At 48.7% G+C, this 23,874-nt stretch overlaps 1 protein-coding gene across 3 annotated transcripts in view; it reads right to left on the minus strand.

Annotated features, from left to right (window-relative positions):
• Positions 1-23,874, minus strand: part of AK8 (adenylate kinase 8) — a 132,556-nt gene that overhangs the window by 64,935 nt on the left and 43,747 nt on the right. For 2 of the 3 annotated variants that reach the window (XM_059925912.1, XM_059925913.1), the window contains 5 exons: positions 20,166-20,247; positions 19,566-19,637; positions 18,871-19,071; positions 15,332-15,463; positions 7,762-7,851 (listed from right to left, as the gene is read on the minus strand). In XM_059925912.1, coding sequence (XP_059781895.1) covers positions 7,762-7,851; positions 15,332-15,463; positions 18,871-19,071; positions 19,566-19,637; positions 20,166-20,247 — 577 coding nt within the window. The remainder of the gene's footprint in view (positions 1-7,761; positions 7,852-15,331; positions 15,464-18,870; positions 19,072-19,565; positions 19,638-20,165; positions 20,248-23,874) is intronic. The other variant, XM_059925914.1, reaches the window with a different exon arrangement.

Raw genomic sequence — 23,874 nt, forward strand, 5'->3', positions numbered from 1 at the left:
AGGGGGTCGTGAGGGGCTGGCCAGACGGCTGCGCAGGGAGACCTCCTAGCTGGAGGAGAAGGCTGGGCCTCGGGGCCTGGCCTGTCGAAGACGATTTCACAGCTGAGTGGGTTGGAAACCACCAGGGCTGCCCGTGGAGGGGAAATGCTTCCAGAAGCTCTGGTCGGAGTGAGAAGGACGCCCTGCACCTCTGGGCTCCCCTTCTGTTTTGTGATCTGCACGCCTGACACACAGCAAGCCCCCGACGAACATTCAGCCCAACAAGAACAGCTGAGCTGCCCCTCTTTGGTGACACGGCAACAGTAGACAGGCCCCTGTCTCTTGGGGGGAGAGAGACGTTTCATTGACCAGATGCACGAGCGAACTGAGAGCCCCTTGTTGCCTCAGTTTCCCCGCTGCTCTGGCCATTGAACAAACAGCTTTGCGACCTTTTGGCCACAGACCTTTGGCTGATGCCCCAGCAAAGCATCATTTTAATAATGATGCTTTTGCAGTCAAAGTCTAGTTTTTACAAACTAAGAGCTGGACCCTCTAGTGGCGCAAACCTGTTGATAAAGCCTTCTACCGCTGTCCTCATTACAGGCCTCTGGCCCTCACAACGCACCCCGACTTTGAGACCCACTGCTTCTGCTGGGCCGTCTCAGCAGGAAGACTCCTACCTAGTTTCCAGAAGGAAACCTTTGCAGTAGTCCCAGCGGAAAAGTCAAAAGTTTGACTGGAAAAAAGGAGCTACTTCAAAAGCATTGTCAGACCGCGAGGTGAGGGTGCCTTCAAAATGCATAAATTACAGGGGTGTCCATTCGTCAACCGATAGGCAGCCCAACAGTGGGGTTCTGGATGGGGGCACCAAGGGGACGTGTGGGGACACATCCGGGGGAGGTGCAGCGTGTAAAATACACGCCGGGTAAAAGAGTAAATTAATGTGTTTATTACTCACTGCTTGGAGTGCACGTGCGTGTGCGCGCGTGTGTGCAGAAAAATGAAAGAAAAATGTAGAGTTTTTTCAATAATAAAAAGGGAGTTGCACTGCGGGGCCCCTAAAGCTTGTGAAAAATTAAACTCGATGGATTCAAACTGTCCTATTTCCACTTCAAAAGAGAAGAGGCACTGAGCTCTTCCCAAGTTATCTTCAAACGCCCAGCACCCTAGAAAGTTTCTTTAAAAAAATAAAGGCTCCTGTTCCCCCAAGCACTGTACCGGTTACTGTACCCACTGTCTCTCCCTCTTCTAATTATACCCCTGTGAGTCTATTAATCAACTGGTAAATTATTTAGAGAGTCATGCGCTGTCTTCAGCTGGTACAAACACACCACATGCAAAGACTTGCTGGAAACGGGCCGGGGTCCCTCGGGGTCTCCCCTCTGCAGTAAGACAGCTTGCAGCTCACCGAGGCCGCACCGTTAAAAAACAAGAAATAGCATTCCGCTTACCTCCTCGGATGGGAAGATTTACTTTGTCTTTCAACTCAGCAACTCTTTGCAAGGTTTTAACAAAGGAGAAAAGCTGGTGTATTGTCGAATCTTTGGTGTGCATTTAGTGATGAGAATATTAATTTCCCCTAAAAAAAAAAAAGGCAGCACTTCGGCTGAGCTCTGATCCATGCCTCCTGGGATATGGACTCGTGGAAGGCTCTCGAAAACGCTCATAATCATGCCAATTTGGGGCTGGTTTGGCTTGTTTGTGCTCCGATGGCTGCGTTGGCTGTGGTGAGGTCTCATTACCAGAAAGGGTGCAAATTAGAGTCTGGAATCTCCCTCAAATCTCCCACCTCTTCTCAGGTTCTATTAGGCCATGAGGGACCTTCTCCAGATAGAAATATTTCAGAGACACGGGGTATACGGGAGGGGGCACAGGTAACACTTGGTAATGATCTGTCTTCCGCGTTACCTTTTCTACACACCAGGACTTGCGCTTTCAGGGGAAAGTTATTACGCCAATTAAATAGCTGTTTTCTCAGCTGAAAGTCAGTATATGTGTGGCGTGTGCACCAAGGAACTTGGGCCTTTTTTAATTGAATCACTCTTGCTGTTGGAGTCCTGGCAGGGGCTGGTTACAGAGGTGAAGTGACTTAGGAGCTCCCTGTAACTTGGCCAGTGAGCCAGGTTGGCAGGTCCTGGGGTGCACAGTTCCCCCTTCCGCTCCTGGAGAGACGGGAGGTGGGAAAAGCTAGGGTCTAACCTGAAAACCCCACCCCGGGGACACGCCCTCGCCGGCGGTCCCCCAACCTGACAATCCCAGCACGTTTGGAGCGCAGTGGGGACGGATCTAGACAAGCATCTCACACACTTAGAGCAAAGACTTAAACCAACGAAGACAAAATATGCCTTTGGCTGTTTTAATATCTCCCCTGGGTCACCGGGCTCCAGAGAAAGTGCAAGCAACATTCGAGAATGAAAACAATGGCCAGAGCCCGGGTAGGAGGCAACCCTTCTGAACCAAAGAGACGGTGGTGTACCACTAATGAGACCCAGCAATCTGGAATGAGGTTATACCTACTGCCAACAGCCATGGGACCGTAAGTTATGGCCGAAATTCCCAGGAGAAGGACTAAAAGTAAAGCAATGCAGGCTTCTTTCTGATGGGGTGAGTTGAGGTCCATGAGAAGGGCTGGTTTTGTACTAAGTGAAACTTGGGAAATGAGACAATCCAATGGGCAAAGACAGGGGGCTGCCTTCCTCGGGAAGCTCCGCATCCTGAGGGTTAAGGAAGCTCACCTTCCAGAAGGCCCTTTGGTAGGAATGAAGCCCAGAGAAGGCTCAGGGCACATCATTTGGAGGTGGTGGCCACTGTGACTCACCGGCGATTGAAGCAGAGAATTGAGCTCTAGCTGCTCCTTTGCCTGATTTGGGGGAGAAAACAAGAACAACTGCACGCATGGCCCTAGTGCACACTGGCCATAGCGCTCACCAGCACCGACCGTGGGACTTTAAATGGCATACGAGCAGCTGAGAAGTTCTTTTTCCAAAAGCCCGGAAGAGTTTTTACGTGTTCTGCAGCCACGTAAAAGCGACGGGAGCTCCCCGGCCGTCAAGCCTGCATGACGTGCGGCCTGGCCCCGTGTGTCGTGTGCGGGCCCCGTGTGTCGTGTGCGGGCCCCGTGTGTCGTGTGCGGGCCCCGCTCCGTGGCTGCCAGCGAGGGGCTGCGCTGGGAGCGCCGCGTGGAGCCCAGGGAATAGATTTGCTCAGCGCAGCTCAAGTCGGAACGAGTTTGGGAGGTCAGACCTATGCATCTCAAAATCCGGAGCACGGAATAAGCATCTCCCCACAGCATCCAGAGTGGCCGCCAAAAGCCCAGGATCAAGAGATTTCGGACGAGCTAAGACGGGGCCCTGGGGTCCTTTGCCCAGTACATGTGGAAAGATGGGAAAGCAACAGTTATTAATTTTGCTGCTGATTTGAAAGGAGGAGGTGTTGGCAGCACCTGTGAGGACAAAAGAGAACGTAACTGAGCCTGCAGAGGTCACGGCTGGGACATCACATCACGAGGCCCCGCAGCGGGGAAATAAGACGAAGTGGCTCCCTGGGGGGAAGGTGGCATCTGGATCTCTTCTCCGAGCTGCTGGTGGCAGCTGGGGCTGTGAGGGTGGCCGGGGTGCACTGTGGTAACCACACTGCCCGTCGCTGGGGCCTGCGGCTCCGAGGCACGTGGGGAGAGGGCAGGGATCCCGCAGAGAGACAGACGGGCAGCGGGTGAGGCCGAGTCAGCCAGCGGCCAGGAGCACGGGGCAGAGTCCCCAGTGGAGGCGGTCCAGCCCCCGGAAAGGCACTGCCTGCCTTCACGGCGGGGGGGAGGTGATGAGGGGGGCGGTTTCTACACTAGGTTGGCCGCAGGGCAGGATGTTCCGGCAGTGACACCCGCCAGCTCCGAGGTGCTGGGGCTCCGCCCCCGGGGATGAGGCCTCTATGTCCTTACGGGACTCTCTGCCCCTTTAGCTGAGCTCCCTGAACCGTGTAGGATTTCTGGAACCTTCTGGATTTCACGCGCAGAGCACTGGCAGGGGCTTCCCAGGAATGCTGCTGACCCCCAGCAGAGACGTCCGAAACACGCCCAGGGTTGTGAGAAGGGAAATCTGCGTCGCCTCGATGGTCCCACGAGGCAGAGGGGCAGCCGTGTCTCCTTCTCCCAGGAATTCTGTCAACGGGCTGAAAGCGTTCAGGGCCATGCCTCGCTGCTCACGAGGACTCGGGAGGAACCTCCTGGTCCAGGGCAGTGCTGGGAGGATGTATTGCCTCCACCCCGCCTCACTCTTGCCCGGAAAGGAGAATCACGCATCCGATGGGCCTTGTCCCTCCAGCTGGCGGGCCCTCACCCCTGGTGTGGAGGGATTCCCTTCCCATTTAAGCCCCTACTCAGGGCTCTTCCTGGGGAGGGCCTGGGCTGGTCTCCCCGTCCTCACCTTCGGGGTGCGGCCGTTTATTGTAAGGTGTCACCTCTGCATCCCAACTGGCTTGTCCCAAGGCCTGGACTTGGGGGGCGGGGGTCATGTCAGGAAGCCCAACAGTGCCCTCAGATCCCTGCCACGTTCTCCATCCGATGCTCCCAGCAGACCCTGGGTCTGTCTCCTACTGGGTTCAGAACTCAGGTGTGATGTGGTTGATTTCCACCCCCAGATCTGCACCTGCACCTGAGACCCCGGTGCCAGACGCCAGCAGTGCTGGCTTCCAGAAGCTGCCAACCGCCGTCATGCGAGGTGGCCACGCAGAGCTTCCGGGTTCAGTCTGACCTCGTTTTCAAACCCGACTTCAGTTGGAGAATCATTTAAATTTTGGTCCTGTTTCCGCTGGTGGTGATGCGGGCGGCCAGACCCGGGTGGTTCCCGAGCTCGTCCTGCCAGCCGAGCGCTTTGGTTCTCTCGGCAGCGTCTCCACAGCCCACTAATGAGCCCCTGTTAGTGGTGATGAATGTAAATGCATTCTTTGTTATCCCTGTGAGATCAGGATTCGTGAAATGACAGAATTTATTGCTTCTGTTAGGAAGATATGATATTGGTGGTTGTTGGGTCTTTAGTTCTGTAGGAAGTGCAAAAGTATAGAGCTACATTGTCTAAGCAAAGAGAGGGTCGCAGAGGAAAAAATTTAGCACAAAGCGTTGAAGATCGAAGCTACTGGGGTCTTGCTCACTTTATAGGAAATTGGGAATTTTGCACTGTCTCCTAGGTATACACCAAAAAGAAAGAAAGAAAGAAAAAAAAAAAAAAAACCCAAAACAACTCTGCCTCTTGCCCACCAGTGAAAAGGCTCCTTGTTTATTTTTAGGGGTCAGAGAGAGAGAGAGACTGGAAGATGCTGTACTACTGACTTTGAAGATGGAGAAAGGGGCCTCTAGAAGCTGGAAAAGGCAAGGAAACAGATTCTCCCCAAGGGATTCCTCAGGAAGGAATGCAGCCCTGCCAACACGTGATTTTAGGACTTCTGACCTCCAGGACTGTAAGATAATAAATCTGTGTTGTTTTAAACCACTAAGTTTGTTTCAGCCGCGATAGAAAACAAATAACTTGGCAATACCCAGAGATGGCAAAGCCGTGGAGGACTCGAGCATTCCATACACGGCGGGGAGGGGGACACTTCACTTCAGCGTCACGAGTCATACCTGCTCATGGGTCCCAGGCATCAATTTATCCTAAGATAATTAGGGGTGTCTGCAAACCTGTGCCGGTACAAGAGGTTGCATCATAGTATTATTGAAGGAGTGCAAATTTGGAAACCGCCTGAATATTTACTTTCCGTAACTTTTTATGTTGAAAAAAATTCAAAAGTACAGGAAAGTTGCAAGAACAGTCAAGGAATTTCTGCATCCCCTTGCTCGAGATTTCCCCACTGTCAACAGTGCCTCATCTGCTTGGTCATGGTCTCTCTTTCTGAACCACAAAACGCTTTCTCGTGGAGAATTAAACAGATTACCCTCCAGTCTGCACAATGGAATACTACGCAGCAACGTTTACAATGACATAAGTCTATTAACTTGTTATCCTATTCACTCATTTATGCAACAAATGTTCTTTGGGGTGCTAATCACCCCCCCACCCCCCTGCCCCAATAAAGGGGAAGCTGGCCTCGCTGGAGGGCAAGTGTGCTTGAGGGGGCGCCAAGCCCCCATCCCTGCTTGCTGCTCCCATCCCTTGGCGCGCACACCCCAGCCCGTCCTCACGGCAACCCTGCAACCCGGGGTTTCTGTCTCCATCTCGCCACTGAGGGGCCTGGACCACGTGGCCGGGGTGGGGGGCAGCGGGATCTGAACCGGACAGGGAAGCACCAAAGCTGGCACTGGTTTCCGCTGGCGCCCAGGGCTCCTGTGCACACGCCATCCTAGTCACCACCCTGGTGACTCAGGAATGAACAGACTTGCCCACCGAGTTCATCGTGTCTCACCACGCAGATCACTGTGTCTGAGGGATCCCGTGCCGCCTCACCTGAACTGCACCCTGGAGACTAGAACACCTTAAGGAGGGCCTTGGGAGGGCCAGGCCGGGACGTCCTTCCTGGGGGGCTCTTTGGGCTGAGGTCAGGAGCAAGCGGCCTGTCCCGCGCCTCCTCGTCAGCTTATCCATCCAGAAAACGGTGGGAGAAGGGGAGGGCATCCTCACAACACACACGCTGCCCATCACAATGGCCCCTTCTCTCTGGGTCGGTTTTCTTCACGGCAAGTACCTGTCCATATCAGACTTGATAACGAGCCTGTACTGATTGCACAGAGGAGCTACAGCCCTTTACGTTAAGAGTGGAAGAGGTGGGTGTGGGAAACGCACTGCCCCGGGGACGAGCCCAGACGTGAACCGGCTCTGAGGTCCTCAGTACCTCGGTCCCTTCTCTGTGGCTCCTTTGTGGACTTAGGAGACTGGAGAGTGATCTCAGTGGTGCCCTTCCTGGGGGTCAGATCTGGGGGATGCTTTCAGAGCGTAGGTCACAGAGGGCTCTGGAAAGATGATCTGGTCCAGCCTACCCTGAGGACCAATGGCTGGTCAGTCCTCCCTATCTGCAAAGCTGTCTGAACCTTCTAGCTTCTGACTGCTAATTAAATTGGAATCTTGGCTGATGGTATTTTTTTGTACACCAATTAATGAAGGAGGTGGGCAGCACTATGGTCTCTCCCAGCTCCCAAGTTTTTTTTTGTTTTGTTTTATAAATTTATTTTATTTATTTATTTTTGGCTGCGTTGGGTCTTCGTTGCTGCACGCGGGCTTTCTCTGGTTGCGGCGAGCGGGTACTACTCTTCGTTGCGGTGCGTGGGCTTCTCATTGCGGTGGCTTCTCTTGTTGCGGAGCATGGGCTCTAGGCACGCGGGCTTCAGTAGTTGTGGCACGCGGGCTCAGTAGTTGTGGCTCACGGGCTCTAGAGCGCAGGCTCAGTAGTTGTGGCGCACGGGCTTAGTTGCTCCGCGGCATGTGGGATCTTCCCAGACCAGGGCTTGAACCCGTGTCCCCTGCATCAGCAGGCGGATTCTTAACCACTGCGCCACCAGGGAAGTCCCCCCAGCTCCCAGTTTTAAGCGTTATCAGTTATGGAAAGCAAGCATTCTTGAGAAACAGGAACATTCCACACCACCAGTGAAGCGCATCATGTCCACAGACCCCTCCCCCTCACTTGGAAGCCAAGGGGACCAACCAGGGAACAAAACCAGAGACTTTGCCTGCCGGAAAGCCCAATTTCCATTCCCTGGTTGTTTTCCCCAGTTTGGGCCCCCGCGTGCCCAGCGAGCCTCACACAGAGGAATCTCTCTTCAGAGCCCGGAAGGTCGTGGCAGTCACGGCAAGTGTGGCCTACCTGCCATCTCCTTTTCGAGAAAGGGCCGGATCATCTCGCCGTACTTGGACTTGTCTGCCATGGCCTCTTTGAGTAGTTGCCCACAGCAGACTAGAGGAGAGAGGAACAGAAAGACGCCCGTTAAATTTTAAATAGAAGGAAGAATGAGAAAAAAAAAAAAAAAAAAAAGACACCCCCCCCCTAGTGCTGCCTGCTGCGGGGGAAAAGAAAAGGTCACTGAAAAAAATATAAAAGGGTTTTTCTGAGTGTGGGTGTGTGTCCAACTGAAAGTAAGTATCAAAAAGGAATAAAAAAGAAGCCGAGGAGGAGGATGTGGAATGAAAAAGAATGCATTTGGCAAAGAACATATTAAAAATGGACGGTGTGGAGAAGACATAACAAGGAATGTCACCACCAGAGAAGGCCCCGCAGGGCCTCGGCGACACCCAGGATTGCTGGCCCCAGCCCCGGAGGGTGTTGAGAGCGAATGTTCTGGCGGAGAACCGCGTGGACCTGCGTGACGTCCACGTCCACACTGTTATCACGCAGGGGAGGGTGGGGACGCTTCTTGTTTCCACAGCCCCCTGGGATGACGGGTCCACAGACATCATCAGTTTCTACCACAAAGGGACACACAGGTGCCTTCCTGTCACAAGCACCACTGTGTCTCTAGACCCCAGCCGGGGCCAACACACAGGGCGTGTCAGTTAACTAGTGTGGAAGGAATTAACACAGCTGCCCTCTCCTTGGCTATGAAAACCTTAACAGCCAAAGCCAGAAGGGTCCAGCCATGTTTTCACGAGTTGGTAACTGCACAGTCTTACTTTTCTTAACTTTAAAGCTAAGGACTTTACTTCCTGCCTTAAAGAAGCCAAAACCAGTCCTAAAATTAACTGCATAGAGTGAACGTTTAAGACGATGACCACCACCAAAGACGTATTCCTCCGTAATGACATGTTAATTCACTGTGTGATGGCAGTGATCGTATCCAAGGTGGCTGGCAGCTTCGCTCACTAAGGGAAATGTAAGGACTCATAAAGGCTGTCGGCTACTGAGACCTTCAGCTACGCCAAGCGCCACGCTAGGCGTGCTTTGTATTATCCAGTCCTCACAGCGAACTGTTGCTTTCTAGATAAGGAGACTGAGAACTGAAGAGGCTGTATATACCGCTCTAGGTCACGGAGCCGGTAAGTGGCAGAGCCGGATTCACACCCAGGTCCGTGTGACATCAAACCTAGGCTTAGCTTCCAGCTCAGGACAGGAGGGAGGCGCAGGTGTCATATTCACCTTCTGTCATAAAAAGCCGTAAAACTTAACAAAATATAAGAGGCAACTCTTTTCAGGCACTGGACAAGACAGGCACGGGCTGTGATCCTTGAGAGAAGGGATACACACAAAGTGAGACCCTCACTCGCCCTGGATTTCGACCTATGGGCACTTTCCAAACCATGGCTCGGGAGAAGTGGAACCCAAACACAGCAGCAGGAAACAAGGATTGGAGTTTGGGGCCCTGAGGCAGCTGGACCATGTGGGACAGAATAATGGAGGGGGGAGTGGGGCAGGAGGGGTTCGGGAATCTGCATGAGGCTTTACTTGAGTCACTAGTCAATGCAAAACTGCACATGTGCAGGGGAGACTCCACAGGGCCTGGGAGACAAAAGCTACGGGGAAGCTGGGAACTGAGTGGCATCTGACAGCCAGAGTGAGAGATCTCGCTCAACACCCCAGACACGCAGCTGAGACTCCAGGAAGGCCACGCTTCGGGTGTAGGGATACACGAGCCCTAGGGGAATCCCACCCTAATCCCATAGTAACAAAGACTAAAAATAAGCCTCAGTGGGGTGAAGTTGGTCCTCCAGTTATTTAACTGCCTGTTAGAACTCAATTCTTTTTCATGCGATATTCTCAAAGCAGGATCACACAATCCAGACTCTCAAGAATGTGAGAACCATAATGTCCAGCATATAATAAAAAACTACTTGAGAGGCAAACAAACAAACAAACAAAAAAAACACCAGGAAAATGTGACCCCCTACAAGGAGAGGAAACAGGCCATAGAATCAGATCAAGAGATCACACAGATATCAGAATTTGCACATAAGAACTATAAAATGTCTATTATGAAAATGTTTAAACTTTAAAAGATAAATAAAATGAATGAAAAGATGGGGAATCTCAGCAGAGAAATGGAAACTATAAAAAAGAACCAGATGGAATTTCCAGAACTGGAAAATACAATATCTTAAATGGAAAACATCACTGGATGGGCTGCCATCAGTGAATCTGAAGACATGAAAACAGGCACTAGAAAGTATCCAGACTGAAGCAAAGAGAAGGTGGGGAGGGGACCGGAAAAAAAGAAAAGGAATAAAACCTCAGGGAGTTGGAGGATAATAGCAAACAGTTTAACATACATGTAACTGGAGTTCCAGAAAGGGGGTGGTGGGGGGGGGAGGGAGGGGGAGAGAGAGAATATCTGAGAAAATAATGGGAGGAGAATTTCAAAATTTGATAAAAATATCAACCCACAGATCCAAGACTCTGATACCCAAGCAAAATAAACACAAAGTAAACCACACTTTGGTACATCATCGTTAAATTTCTGAAAACTAAACAGAAAATATTAGAAGCAGCTATGGGTGGGAGTAAGATGCTTTATATATAGGAGAACAAAGATAAAAATAATCTCTGAGTTCTCATCAGAAGCAATGCAACGGAATGAATCAACGCAACAACCAAATGACATGTTGAAAGTGTTAAGGTGGGGGGGACCCTGTCAACATAGATTTCTATAAGCAGCAAAAACATCCTTCAGTAACGAAGGTGAAATAAAGACATTTTCAGACAGATGAAAGCTGAATTTCACCAGCAGACTTGCACTACAAGAAATGTTAAAGGAAGTTCCTTAGGTTGAAAGAAAATGATATCAGATGGATCTTGGATCTAAACAAAGGAGTGAAAAGTGTTGATATTGAGTATATATAAAAGCTCTTTCCCCCCACTTCTTGACTTAAAAAAATGACTGTTTAAAGCAAAAATAATTACAATATACTGTAGGGTTTATAACATATGTAGAAATGAAATGTATGACTACAATTACACAAAGAACTAGAGCAAGGTGAAGGGAAATACACTGCTGTCAGGTTCTTGTGTTATACATGAAGAGGTATAATATTAATTCAAGATAGACTGTGATAAGTAATGGATAATAGTTAACCCCTAGAGCAACCACAAAGAAAATAAAGCAAAGAGATATAGCCAAAAAAGGCAACAGAGGAAATAAAATGGATTACTAAAAAAATAGTTGATCAATCCAAAAGTTGGCAGGAAAGGAGGAACAAAGAACAGATAACACAAATAGAAGACAAAAAAGCCAGAATGGTAGACTTGAAACCAACCATATAAAAAATTACTTTAAATGGAAATGGACTAAACAATTAAAAGGCAGAAAATGTCAGGCTGAATTTTTTTTAAAAGCAATTATATGTTGTATTCAAGACACATATTTAGAATATAAGACACATAGTTAAAAAAAAATAGAGTATATACTTATCAGACAAAGTAGACTTTGAGAATTTACTGGAGAGGTAGAGGAGCATTTCCTAATGATAAAAGTATGATTTCATCAAGAAGAGATAACGATCCTTAGTGTATACCCATTTAACATAGCTTCAAATTACACGAAGCAAAGACTGGCAGAGAGATAGAGAAATCCACAGTTAAGAGTTGGAGATTTTAACGCACCTCTCTCAGTTACGGAAATAACAAGTAGAGAGAAATCATTAAGGACGTAGAAGAAATGAACAACACTATCAAACATCTTATCCTCATTGACATTCTTAGAGCACAATATTCAACAAAACCAGAATACATATTCTTTTCAAGTGCACATGGAATTCACCAATAGGGAGCATAGGCTGGTCCATAAAAAGTATCAATACATTTCAAAGGATTGAAATCATATAGGGTATGTTCTTTGACCAACATAGAATTAAAGAAACAAAGAAAAACAAATCTGGAAAATTCCCAAATATTTGGGAAGTAAGCAACACACTTCTAAATAATACATGAGTCAGAAAAGAAACCACAAAGGAGATTAGAAAATATTTTGAATTGAATGATAAAACACAACACATTAAAATTTTGTGAGATGCAGCTAAAGAAGTGTTTGGAGAAAAGTGTGTAACATTAATGTTTATATTAGGAAAGAACGTTTTACAGCTCCTGTCTATAGCCACCTCATTCTGCAAGATCCTGTGAAGACAGAACTGCTAACAGTCTTCTCTTCCTAGAGGTTCCAAGTACCAAGGCTTTAGACACACATGACCTGGGACTGCGTTGGGAGGAGCCCCGCCTCACCTCATTCCTTCCCCCAGCAGGGCCGACCTCCATCCTGAAGGGCCTCTCTTATTCTTTCTACATGTTCCCTATCTGTGTACCAAATAACATGCACTGCATATAGCAAGCACTCAGTGAGTAAAATTAATAGTATTTTAATAAAATGCTTCATGGTTGTTTCTGGTTAGAAAATTCATGCTCGGTGCAGGGAAAAAAAAAAAAGTCAGAATTGTGTAATACGTGATTCTACAAAGATAACCAGTTTGGTATATGGATGTTCCTTCAGATGTTTTCTTTTCTTTTTTTTTTTTTTAATAAATTTATTTATTTATTTATTTTATTTTTGGCTGCGTTGGGTCTTCGTTGCTGCACGCAGGCTTTCTCTAGTTGTGGTGAGTGGGGGCTACTCTCCGTTGCGGCGCACGGGCTTCTCATTGTGGTGGCTTATCTTGCTGTGGAGCACGGGCTCTAGGCACGGGGGCTTCAGGAGTCGTGGCTCCCAGGTTCTAGAGTGCAGGCTCAGTAGTTGTGGCACACGGGCTTAGTTGCTCCGTGGCATGTGGGATCTTCCCGGACCAGGGCTCGAACCCATGTCCCCTGCATTGGCAGGCGGATTCTTAACGACTGCGTCACCAGGGAAGCCCTCAGATGTTTTCTTGAACATAGACTAACACACTTTTTTGAACAAAAATGAGACCATTCGGGCTTCCCTGGTGGCGCAGTGGATTAGAATCTGCCTGCCAATGCAGGGGACACGGGTTCGATCCCTGGTCCGGGAAGATTCCACGGGCCACGGAGCAACTAAGCCCGTGTGCCACAACTACTGAGCCTGCGCTCTAGAGTCCGCGAGCCACAGGTACTGAGCCCGCGAGCCACAACTACTGAAGCCCGTCCCGCAACAAGAGAAGCCACCTCAAGGAGAAGCCTGCTCACTGCAATGAAGAGTAGCCCCGCTCGCCGCAACTAGAGAAAGCCCGCGTGCAGCAACGAAGACCCGACACAGCCAAAAATAAATTAAAAAAAAAAAAAAGAGACCATTCCCTGAACACTGTTGAGTGACTTGCTTTCCACCCAGCCCCAACGTAACAGTATTTCACGGACATCGAGTCACTTTACAGGTTTCTTTTTAATAGCTGCCCAGAGCTTACTTTAACTAACCCCCTTGCAAACAGAGTTTGGGGTTGCCTTTATTTTTCATTATGCGTCCTTCACATCTCTTGTTGAATACTGTGGGGAGTGTTTCAGCAGAATGAAGTCCTGGGCGTGAAATCACTGGACCAAAGGATTTGCAGTTAGCCTGGTAATCAGTAGTGGCCTTTATCTTTCAAAAGTTTGTTCCTGTTTATATACTCGCCCATTATAGACAGGAGCCTTTCAATAAACCTTGTCGGAGTGAATGCTGGTTATTTGTTTGGAGACGTTTTCCCACGACCGAGAGGTTCATAAATGTGGAGATAAGACCCAAGGCAGGGGATGGCCAGGGGGGCTGGGCTGTTGGGGGGCTGGGCGGGCAGCTCCTGGAGCTTTGGGTGCAGACAGGCCTCTGCAGAGAGACCCCAACGGACAGCTCAATGCTTGCCTCTGCAGACCACAGGTCCCCTAAACAGGTTTACGGAAATCTCACGATGTCTTGTATTTCTCAAGAACACCTTTGAGAAATGTCAACTTTCTGAGCTAGTCTCCAAATGCTCAGTTATTGAAAAGAGGCCCAAAATGGCTCTTCTGCTACAAAAGCAAAAACCATGGTGAGCTTTTCTATTTTCATTTTTGGAAAACTCTAGGCAGGTAATTTCATTTCTTTATGATTGGTGTGCTGAAAACAATTTAAATTTTAAAATACTTTTCTTGAATGGGAGTGTCTGCATAAACAAACTTCGGCACAGCGACAGTTATTTAAATTAAGCTGTGAACTATATTAAGGTATCACTGTTGTGTTTTTCAGACCCTCCCTCTGCCATTAAGGCTCTTCTCACTGTAACTCTTCATATGTCTTCACATAACGATAAGTGCAGGCACTTAAATAAACGTGGGCGTGGCCACAAGTAGACTGTGGCTCATTCTTTACAAAGTCATCCCTAACCACAGCTGGAATTTTACTCTTGTAATACTCTTAAGAGGTAAACTCGGAAGGAGAAGGAATTATTTGAATAATTCCATTAAAAAAAAACCTGTTGATACAAGCAAAAGCCTTTTTATCATAAAGTATCCAGGTGATTTTTCCATACTAATTAAATCAGAATACTACTATTTAGTATTTTTACTAAAATACTAATACAACTATTAGTGTTTTTTTCCATACTAGTCAGAATAATTGCTCAGTTCTCCACCTTCAATCTATGGGTATGATTTTTGTCATTGATTCCTGGCTGGGAATCTCAGTGGCTTTGGAATTTTAAGCTGGAGAAGACCTAATTGAAAAGCATTTTTATTCAAAACTTGATCTTTCTGGGGTGGTATGTATATATTTGTGCGTGTCAGTATACATGTATATCTGTATGGTGTATGTGTATCATTTGCGGGCATATACATGCATATTTCTATATTTCGGGGTGCAGGTCTCATGTCTCCTGCTTAAATAAAGTAGAGGTTATTGAGGCTTCTGGAGCACTGAAGTGGGAGGGGGTCAGTGCCTTTAACCCTCTCCAGTGCTGTGTGTCTGCTACAGCCTCCCTTCCAGCCCTTTATCCTCCTGAAACCAGGCTGGCATCCAAGACCATCCGGGACCACCCCAGGAAAGACCTGGAGGACTGATTTCAATATTTTCTCTCTTCCTGGTAAAATATTTATTGAAACCGTGCTGAGCTAGAAGTCTTCCTCCGGTTCAGAAACTGTTTGCCTGTAAACACACTGACCTGGGTTGGGGGAACCAAACAAGACCGGAGAAAATAAACAGCAGGTCCACATTATGCAAGAACTCCGGCTTCTGGGGAGACTGCAGGGGCAGGATGGAGGTGCCTCTGGGGCAGAGCACAGAAAAACCACTGCGCCAAAGGACATAAAACATGATGACCAGAAAACGTTCCAGCTCTTTGGGCTGCGGGCGTGTTTTTATTGGTTAATGTTTTTATGGCCATATTCTTTGGGAGGCAAAAACCTTATCCCTGCAAAGATGGATTAAATGAAAATTGTTCGCAGCAGAGAGCAAGAAAGAGAAGTGATGCCGATCTCCTCGCCGCTCCCGTAACACGGGAAGGTCTGGGAGGGCAGGAAGCAGGGGAGGCTCTAGAAGCCGGGCGGCCGCCGGGGCACTCACCGTTGACGAGGCCATATTTCTGGGCCAGGAGGGCGGCCTGCAGACTTTTCCCGCTGCCCATGGGCCCGCAAAGCAGCACCCTCGGGGTGAACGGGGCGTTAGATCGATGCATGGTTTGGACGTAGGTCAGAGCTGGAACGAGAGGATGTGAGGATAATAAACCAGGGTCCTAAAGAAAGGGAACCAGCTTACGACACCTCTGCCTGGGCTCTTTTAACGGCAGTAATTATTTCTCTCTTTTACAGCTCCGTGGAAACCCTCTGTGAATCTGCCGGGTAACCACAGGGTGAAGCTGCGGGGAAGGAATTACCCTTCAGGCCTGGGCACCAAGGCGGGAGGGGACAAGGAGAGGCACAGAAGCCACCCTCCGAGCAGAGCCCTGCCCTGGATCCCTCCGACACAGCACAGGGGCCGCGCTGCCCTCCTGGTCCAAGGAGGGCTGGCTGTGTGGTTGGGGGCTGGTCCCGGGACACAGAACACACACTGAATACTGGGTTAGGGTGTTTCCAAACTGAATCCGGGCTAAGCCTCACCCTGAAGCCCCGGGACCAGGCCGACCTCCTAGAGTCAGACACAGGCTTTGATAAACACGACAGGCCACGCGGGGGCCTCGTACTCGGGGACATCTAAAGGCCTTCGGAATTGGTGGAGAGTAATTTGCAGCCGCGCTCCAGTGACACCAACTTTATTGCAAGTCTCCAAAGAGGCAGTGATCAAATGGGTCCCGGGAGTGGGCAGATGTAGCCCTGGCCCGGGGTGCCCCTGGCATCTGAGGAACAAAGAAGTAGGGAGACAGGGCTGAGGCGCATGCACCGTGGGGGGCACTGGATGCCCAAAGCTACTGAACGTCACACCAGGTCACCTCCCTCGGGAGCGGAGGGTAGAGGAGGGGGCACGAGCGGGCTGAGGAGGCCGTTGAAGGGCAGCCACTTGGCACCTGGGCCAGGGGAGCGGCCCGCCTGCTGAGGCCGAGGCCGGGGGTACCTCCTCCTCAGTCCCCCTTGCATCCAAAGGGGGTCTCCCTCCCCGGCCCCGCCTCCTGCCAGGGACCCTGGACCATCCTGCGCAGGTGCCGGGGCGCCTGAAGTCAGCATGTTGGCCCCTCGCCCGGGATGGAATCCATCCGAAGACAGGAAGGTGTCCCCGGGGACCACCCTGAAACCCGCGACAGGTGTGCAGGGTCTTCCAACCTTGTGCTTGATGTCGGGGCACCTCCCCGGCCTCTACCCACCAGGTGCTGTCACACTCCCTAGCTGTGACAGCCACAAATGTCTCCAGACATTGCCACATGTCCCGGTGTGGGGAGAGGGCAAAACTGAGAACCACTGGGATATGTTCACTGGGCAAATTTTGAACTCTCAAATCTTTGTAGGATTTTTTGATTGGAAGGGTCATGAGAGATACTGTGATTCCCCTCTGTTTTAGAACTAAAGGCACAGGTAAGTTACCTGTCTTCAGGGTCAACATGATAACCAGCATCATCACGGCAGGGATGCATTTGCTGCTAAGGTAAACTCTACCAGCCTTATCTTATCTGATCCGTGCACGGTCCCACGAGGGATGTGCTTCTCTTGTCCCGATTCTACAGAGAGTTGGCAGGGCTGGGGCAACTCTCCCAAGCCCACTGCCATGGGTAACACTGTCCATCAGCGAGATGAACCCGGAGGAAGAGATAAAGATAAAGACAGCAAGGCTGTCTTTATCCTCAGGCCTTCCAGGATCCAGCCCATCTGAAGAGCACAAATACTACAGGCAAAGCAGCCTGCTTACAAATGATGCTTAATTTACAGTAAATAACCAAGTTAATTAGAAGTAATGATCCCCCAGACGGTCTCAACATCTAATTATTCTTTTTAAAAATATGTGGTTGCTGAATGCACTGCAGAGATATTAAAAAAACAACACAGAGAGAATTCTGCATTCCAATTTTCAATCTCTCTCTCTGCATTATTAATTAATAATAATTAATATTCAGACACTCACATTTTTATTTACAATTTCAGGCATGAATTCTTAATGAACGATCATATGAACTTTTAAATTTAATTAAGTAGTTTGGAAGTAATTAATGTGTAAATTCAGAATCATGGCATAAGATAAATGTTGTGCTTGTTTATCTTCGGAGTGCAGTGTTCGCTACTAAAGACTCTTCCGAGATGCGAAATCACTCGAAATTTATAAGGCATCCATAAGCCTGGCATTTTTCAAAGTAGCATCACTCTCCAGACATGGCCCCTCGTATACCGACCCCGAAGCTCCGGCTCTCGGTAAAGCAAAGCCGCTCAGACAACAAGGCCACCAGCAGGTGGGGGTCGGTGGGAGGGCCGGTCCGGGGAGCTCAGAACCACCTCCCCACCAAAACTAACCTTCTCTTGAAGAGATTTGAGAGAATATACCAAAAAAGGGCATCGTAAACCGTCAAGTGTCTTAAAATCCCTGCGGAGGTATTTTTATTGTGTCAGGCACTGGCATCTCACAGAAGGGGATAACTGCATGTGAAGACAACTAAGCTCAGCAAGACTTTTAAAAAATGAGGGCGCTCCCTGGCGGTCCAGTGGTTAGGACTCCGCGCTTTCACTGCCAAGGGCCCGGGTTCGATCCCTGGTCGGGGAACTAAGACCCCAGAAGCCGCACAGCGTGGCCAAAAATAAAAATAAAAATAAAAATAAAATGAAATAAATAAAAGAAAAAAATAAATTAAAAAAAAATTAAAAATGATAAATGCAGCTGCTTTGGGGGAGAACTCTTCTAACTTTCCTCGTCTTTCAGGACCGGACGTTGAATCCTGATGATAGCAGCGTCCGATGGTTACTGAGCCGTTCTCTGCACCAGCTACTGGGCTCAGGGCGGCGGATACCTGCGTTGCAGGATCTCATGGAGCCCTCAGCTAAGTCCGTGAGGAAGGAAGGATTTTTGTTCCCATTTTGGGGATGACAAAACTGAGGCTCAGAGGGGTTAAGAGAGTTGCCGCAGACTGCACAGCTGACGTGTGGTGGGGCTGAGGTCACCTGGCTCCAAAGTCTCAGGACTCAATGGTCACACCCCTGACCCCCAAACAGGCCTCTTTCAGCCCAGTTCTGGGAAGCTGCTGTGAACATTTGTTATTGTTCCCAGCGGCAGGGCCGTGTCCGGCATGCGACTGCCTAGCCCTGCCCTCAATGGGCTCAGGACACCTGAGTTGTGCTGTGGTTTTTTGGGTTTTGTGGCGCTGGTGGGTTTGGTTTGTACGTTTGTTTGTTTGAATATTTATGAATTTTCTCTTCCTCCTCCTTCATCCTCAGGGCAAGACTTCTTGCTGCAGGTCCCTCCCACCCCGGCCCTCACCTCTCCTCGCCCCACCCCATCACTGTCAAGTCCGCTGACCACGCGGGGTGTAGAATATTAGCCCAGGGTCTCAGAGGACGACGCTCCCAGGGACCCCAGACTCGTTTCTGGGCAGGGACCTTGGGCCTTCCGTGACTTGACTCCCGGGTTCCCAGGCACACCCGGGACACTGGCATCACCAGGAAGAGAAGGGTCGAGGGTCCACCCGGGTTTACCCTGGCAGAAGACGTCCACGCACGGCTGGTCGGCAGGGATGACTTTCAGGATTTTGGGGTACGAGGGGAGGATCCTGACGATGTCCCTGTGATACTCCAGCAGCCTCCGCGCCGTCTCCCCTTCCGAGACGCCCGCTGGCACTATCAGTCGGTTCTGGATTTCGGACTCGGGGGGCCAGTCGAAGGTGGTGTGATAGATCTCTGCAAGAGAGAGGGACACGTTTAGAGTTGCCCGCCCAAGCTGGGGGCGGGGCCTGCGGGTCCCAGGGGCGCTCGTCCGCCCACCCCAGCGGCACCGCACTCGGCTTTGGCTCCGGGGCTGCTCCCCCGTTGCTACTGACAACCACAAAGCGGTGATGACGCTCAGCACGAGGGGAAGGGTGGCCGTGACCTTCCGAGCGTGTGTTCTGTGCCAGGCTCCCACCCTCAGGCTCTCATTTCATCCTCACGGTGATCAGGTCACAAGGCAGGGCTCGGCGTTTTCAGCCTCAAGTCCAGGTGAGAAAACTGAGTCTCAGAGACACCGGGCAACTTGTCCCATGTCACACAGCTAGAAAGGGGCAGGGGCCACAAACCCGGGTCTGTCTGCTGCCCGGGCCTGAGAGTAAGTGCTCAGTGAGGGGTGGGTGGGGTTGTTATTAGGATTCCCTGTGAGACCCCGCGGGGTGGTTGGGTGGAGGTGGAGACAGCCGTACCTCCTGTCTGAGGGTCGATTCTCTTCCCCAAATTTCTCTCAATCAGGACCGTGTCTGGAGCGCTCAGCACAACTGGGCAGAGAAGGAAAGAAGCAAAACCAGGCACAGTGGGCAGCAGATCTGCCGCTGTGTGAAGACATTAGAAGCACCGCCATCTCCCATCCCCAGCAAGGCCTTAAAAGAGAGGTCAGAACACAGACACGTAATCTCGGGACAGAGGGAGCCCATGCTTGAACACTTCACCCGAGGACAGGCTTCAGTGTCCTCAATAACTCCGTGACATCTTTGTGCAGGACGCTTTTGCCACATTTGGGGATTATTTCCTAAAGAGAGTTTCTCAGATGTGAGATTCCTGAAACAAGGAATCACCAGGGTCAGAGCAAAACCCCACGTTTCTCGGAACAAGCCCCGAATGCATTTAGCTCCGCGGAAAATTCGACTGTGCTGTCCTCCTTTTTCCTGCTGGGTCACAGGCCCATCAAACCCCCTTCCCGGATGGTGCCTGGGCACCGGGGAGCCGTTGACACAGAGTGGAGCGCTCACTCGCGGGGGCTGCAGGTCTGGGGGGAGGGCTCTCCGGGCGCGGGTGGGGCTACTCACTGACATGTCTGGGGGAGACCCCGAGGGTCTGGATCAACAGGGCCTGCTCCCGAGTTTCAGGGATGCCATCCAGAATCCAGCCCTAGGCAGAGAATGTGGAAAGGTGCGCACCTATGTTTACTTTTTCAGATTCGTTTGGAATTACTATAACAGGAACATCATACCTTTATAGAAAGACTGGAACTTTTTTTTTTTTTTTAATTCAATTTGCTTTTATTAGAGAGTCACTTGTGTTTTGAACTATAGGAATTCTACAAAAATTATTGCATTTCTCTACTAAACAATAATTAGAACTAGATGTTTCATGATAACATTTTGGAAAGGATGGCAAAGTGGAAAAAAAAGGAAGTTTTGCAGAGTTACAAGTTACAAGTAGTTGAATGTCCATAACTATGGTAGTTGAATGTCCATAACTATGGGGATCCGATTAAGGCATCATTTTTTTTTAACATCTTTATTGGAGTATAATTGCTTTACAGTGGTGTGTTAGTTTCTGCTTTATAACAAAGTGAATCAGTTATACATATACATATGTTCCCATATCTCTTCCCTCTTGCGTCTCCCTCCCTCCCACCCTCCCTATCCCACCCCTCTAAGTGGTCACAAACCACCGAGCTGATCTCCCTGTGCTATGCGGCTGCTTCCCACTAGCTATCTATTTTACGTTTGGTAGTGTATATATGTCCATGCCACTCTCTCACTTTGTCACAGCTTACCCTTCCTCCTCCCCATATCCTCAAGTCCATACTCTAGTAGGAAGACTGGAACTTTTAAGGTAAGAGAAAATAAACGTTTCTGATAGCCGCCTCACCTCACTTAACAACTCCTCTCATAATATCACATCCCCTTCTGAATCTTACGTTTATAATGATAATCACACCATACATATTTTCTGTCCCGATTTTTTCCATCCCGTGTTATAACCACCACCGTATTTTTCCTGTCGGCCCACCTCCTCGCTGGCCATATAACATTCCACCGAGTGAGCCGTGCCCCACGACTAAACGCTTCACTTGCTGAGCGTTCGCACCGTTACCAACAACGCCGTAAGAACATCTCTGTGCTACAGCTCTTTCCACATGTCGGATTACTTCCTAAAGGGAGTTTCTCAGATATGAGAGAAAAGGAACCACCAAGGGCAAAACAAAAGCCCACTTTTCTTAAGAACAAGTCCCGAACAGAGCATTAAGAGGCCCGAGTTCAAGTTTCTGTTCCTAAGTGAACTCGTTATAGGGCTGAAATCCCTCAGGCATCTTCTTGGATCAGCTGGGGAGCTGGTTTAGAAGATTTATTTTCATTAACCCTTTAAGTCCAATTGTGAGAGTCACATGTGGTTGTTGTACACTCTGTGGGAACGCTAAAGAGCTGAAATAATAATGCTAGTCACTGGTGACACCACCAACCCAAACTAGCCACTGTTAACACTTAGGTGTATCTCCTTCCAGGCTTCACATACAGAGATCTTTTCTCCTGGCTGGCGGGGCGGGTGGAGAAAATCACACTGCACATACTATTTTGTAGTCTGTTCTTTTCGTATAGTGAGAACATTTCATGCATATTTTCCCATGTCACGGAATGCTCCTCTCCTGGGAGTTTTCGTAGCTGCCAGGCATTGCACGAACTGACCTGCCAAATGCTAATGAATCACATACTGCTGCTCATTTAGTTTCATTCCATTATTTTAAAAAAACTATTATTTAGGGACTTCCCTGGTGGTCCAGGGGTTAAGACTCCGCGCTTCCACTGCAGGGGGCACGGGATCGATCCCTGGTGGGGGAACTAAGATTCTACATGCTGCGCAGCGTGCGGCCGAAAAACAAACAAACAAAAACTATCATTTAAAAAGTGTTATATGTACATCTTGAGGTACACAGAATATCCTGATGATAAAGTTCTAAAAGTTGATACCTTCTTTTATAACTTTTGACACATTTTGCCACCTCATGCTACAAAATTGCCCACCAGTTTCTGAATCCAATGGCAGATCACCTGCTTCCCTGCATCTTTGTCAATGTCAGGCTTTATCCTGGGGGAAAATCTGTCCAGCAAAATAGAGTACACCATAGCTGCTTTAATTTACATCTCTTTGATCACTAATGAGGTTCAATATTTTTTCCATTATGTGTATTGGCTATTTGAATTTTTTCTTTTCCAAAATGTCCATTCATTCTGTCTACTCACTCTGCCCTTGGGATTTTGTCCTCTTATTTGTTTACAGGAGCTCTTTACATGTTAAGAATATTAATGCGTTTTGGCAACTGCTACCACAGACTCTGAGAAAAATGATATTGCCAACATTTTCCACAGTTTGTCTTTTGTGTATGGTGTTGTTTCTGACACACAAGTTTTTGGCCAAATCAATCAGTGCTTTCCTCTTTGGATTCTGGTGTTGTGTGGATGTATAAAAAGGCCCTTGCCACTGCAAAAGCTGGTAAGTGTTCGCTTGCGTTTAAACTGAGTTCTCTTAACAGTTTACTCTTTACACTGAAATATTTAAAAGAGCCACATTTTATGTTGAAAATGATGTGAGCCTTGATCTAATCTGTTTCTTTGTGGATCTCCAACTATCCCACGGTCATCTATGAAATAGCCTGTCCTCTCCCCTCTGAATGTCAACTTTTTTTGAGTCACAGCTACACGCTGATATGATGTTGGCTCTGGAATCGTTCTGCCTGTAGACTCGTGTGCCACCCTCACACCATCTGAATTATCGCTGTTTTGTAATTTATTGTTCTATCTAATAGGAGATGCTCCTCCTTCTTTTTCTTTTTTTCAAAAATTTGTTCCTCCAAGTAGGCAGAAGACTATTTTGTCAAGTTCCAAAAATATAAATTCTACAAGGTTGGGAATGACATTAAATGTATAGATTAATTTATGGAGAATGGACATTTTTATAATATCAAGTCAAAACATTATCTTCCTGGGACTCTCCTGGCAGTCCAGTGGTTAGGACTTGGCACTCTCCCTGCCGGGGCCCCGGGTTTGATCCCTGGTCTCGGAACTAAGATCCCACAAGCTGTGCGGCCAAAGAAAACCACAAAAAACCAAAAACCATGATCTTCCCATTTGCTTACGCTGTTTTCTTTTTAATGTACCTCAGCAATATTCACATTCAACAATTTCTAAAGTCCTTTCAAATCCTATGAGCCTAGAGTTATACACATATACACTAATGCCTTCAACTTGATGGTCAGATAAAATAGATAAGGTGAGCTTTGGAAGAGTGAAATAAAGACGCAAATTGTCTCAGCAGGTCTCCATTCTTTTTTTTTTTTTTTTGGCTGCAGTAGAAAAGGATAGCTTTATTACTTTGCTAGGCAAGGGGGGACACAGCGGGCTCCTGCCTCGAAAAACTACGTGTCCCCTCAGGTCTCCATTCTGCGGTGAGGCGGGGTCAGACAGCCCCAAGTGGAAGTCCAGGTTTCTGATGCTGGCTCCCAGAAGGGACCCCCCCCCCCCGCCCGCTCTCAGTCATTATAAGAACTGGCCTGCCGTAAGGTCAGAGGATGGACTGATAGGGTGAACTCAGACCCAAGGTCACCCATAACTCATATAACACCTGATGTACAGAACACCGCGTGGTTGAGGGCAAGGAATGTCTTTCTTTTTAAAAAAAAGGGGGGAGCACATTTCTTCAATATTAAAATATTTAGGTTCCAACAGCCTCAACTGACAGTTAAAAAAAAAAGCTAAACAAATTTACAGAGTA

The sequence above is a fragment of the Balaenoptera ricei genome, chromosome 6 (genome assembly GCF_028023285.1).
Source record: "Balaenoptera ricei isolate mBalRic1 chromosome 6, mBalRic1.hap2, whole genome shotgun sequence".
NCBI lineage: Eukaryota > Metazoa > Chordata > Mammalia > Artiodactyla > Balaenopteridae > Balaenoptera > Balaenoptera ricei.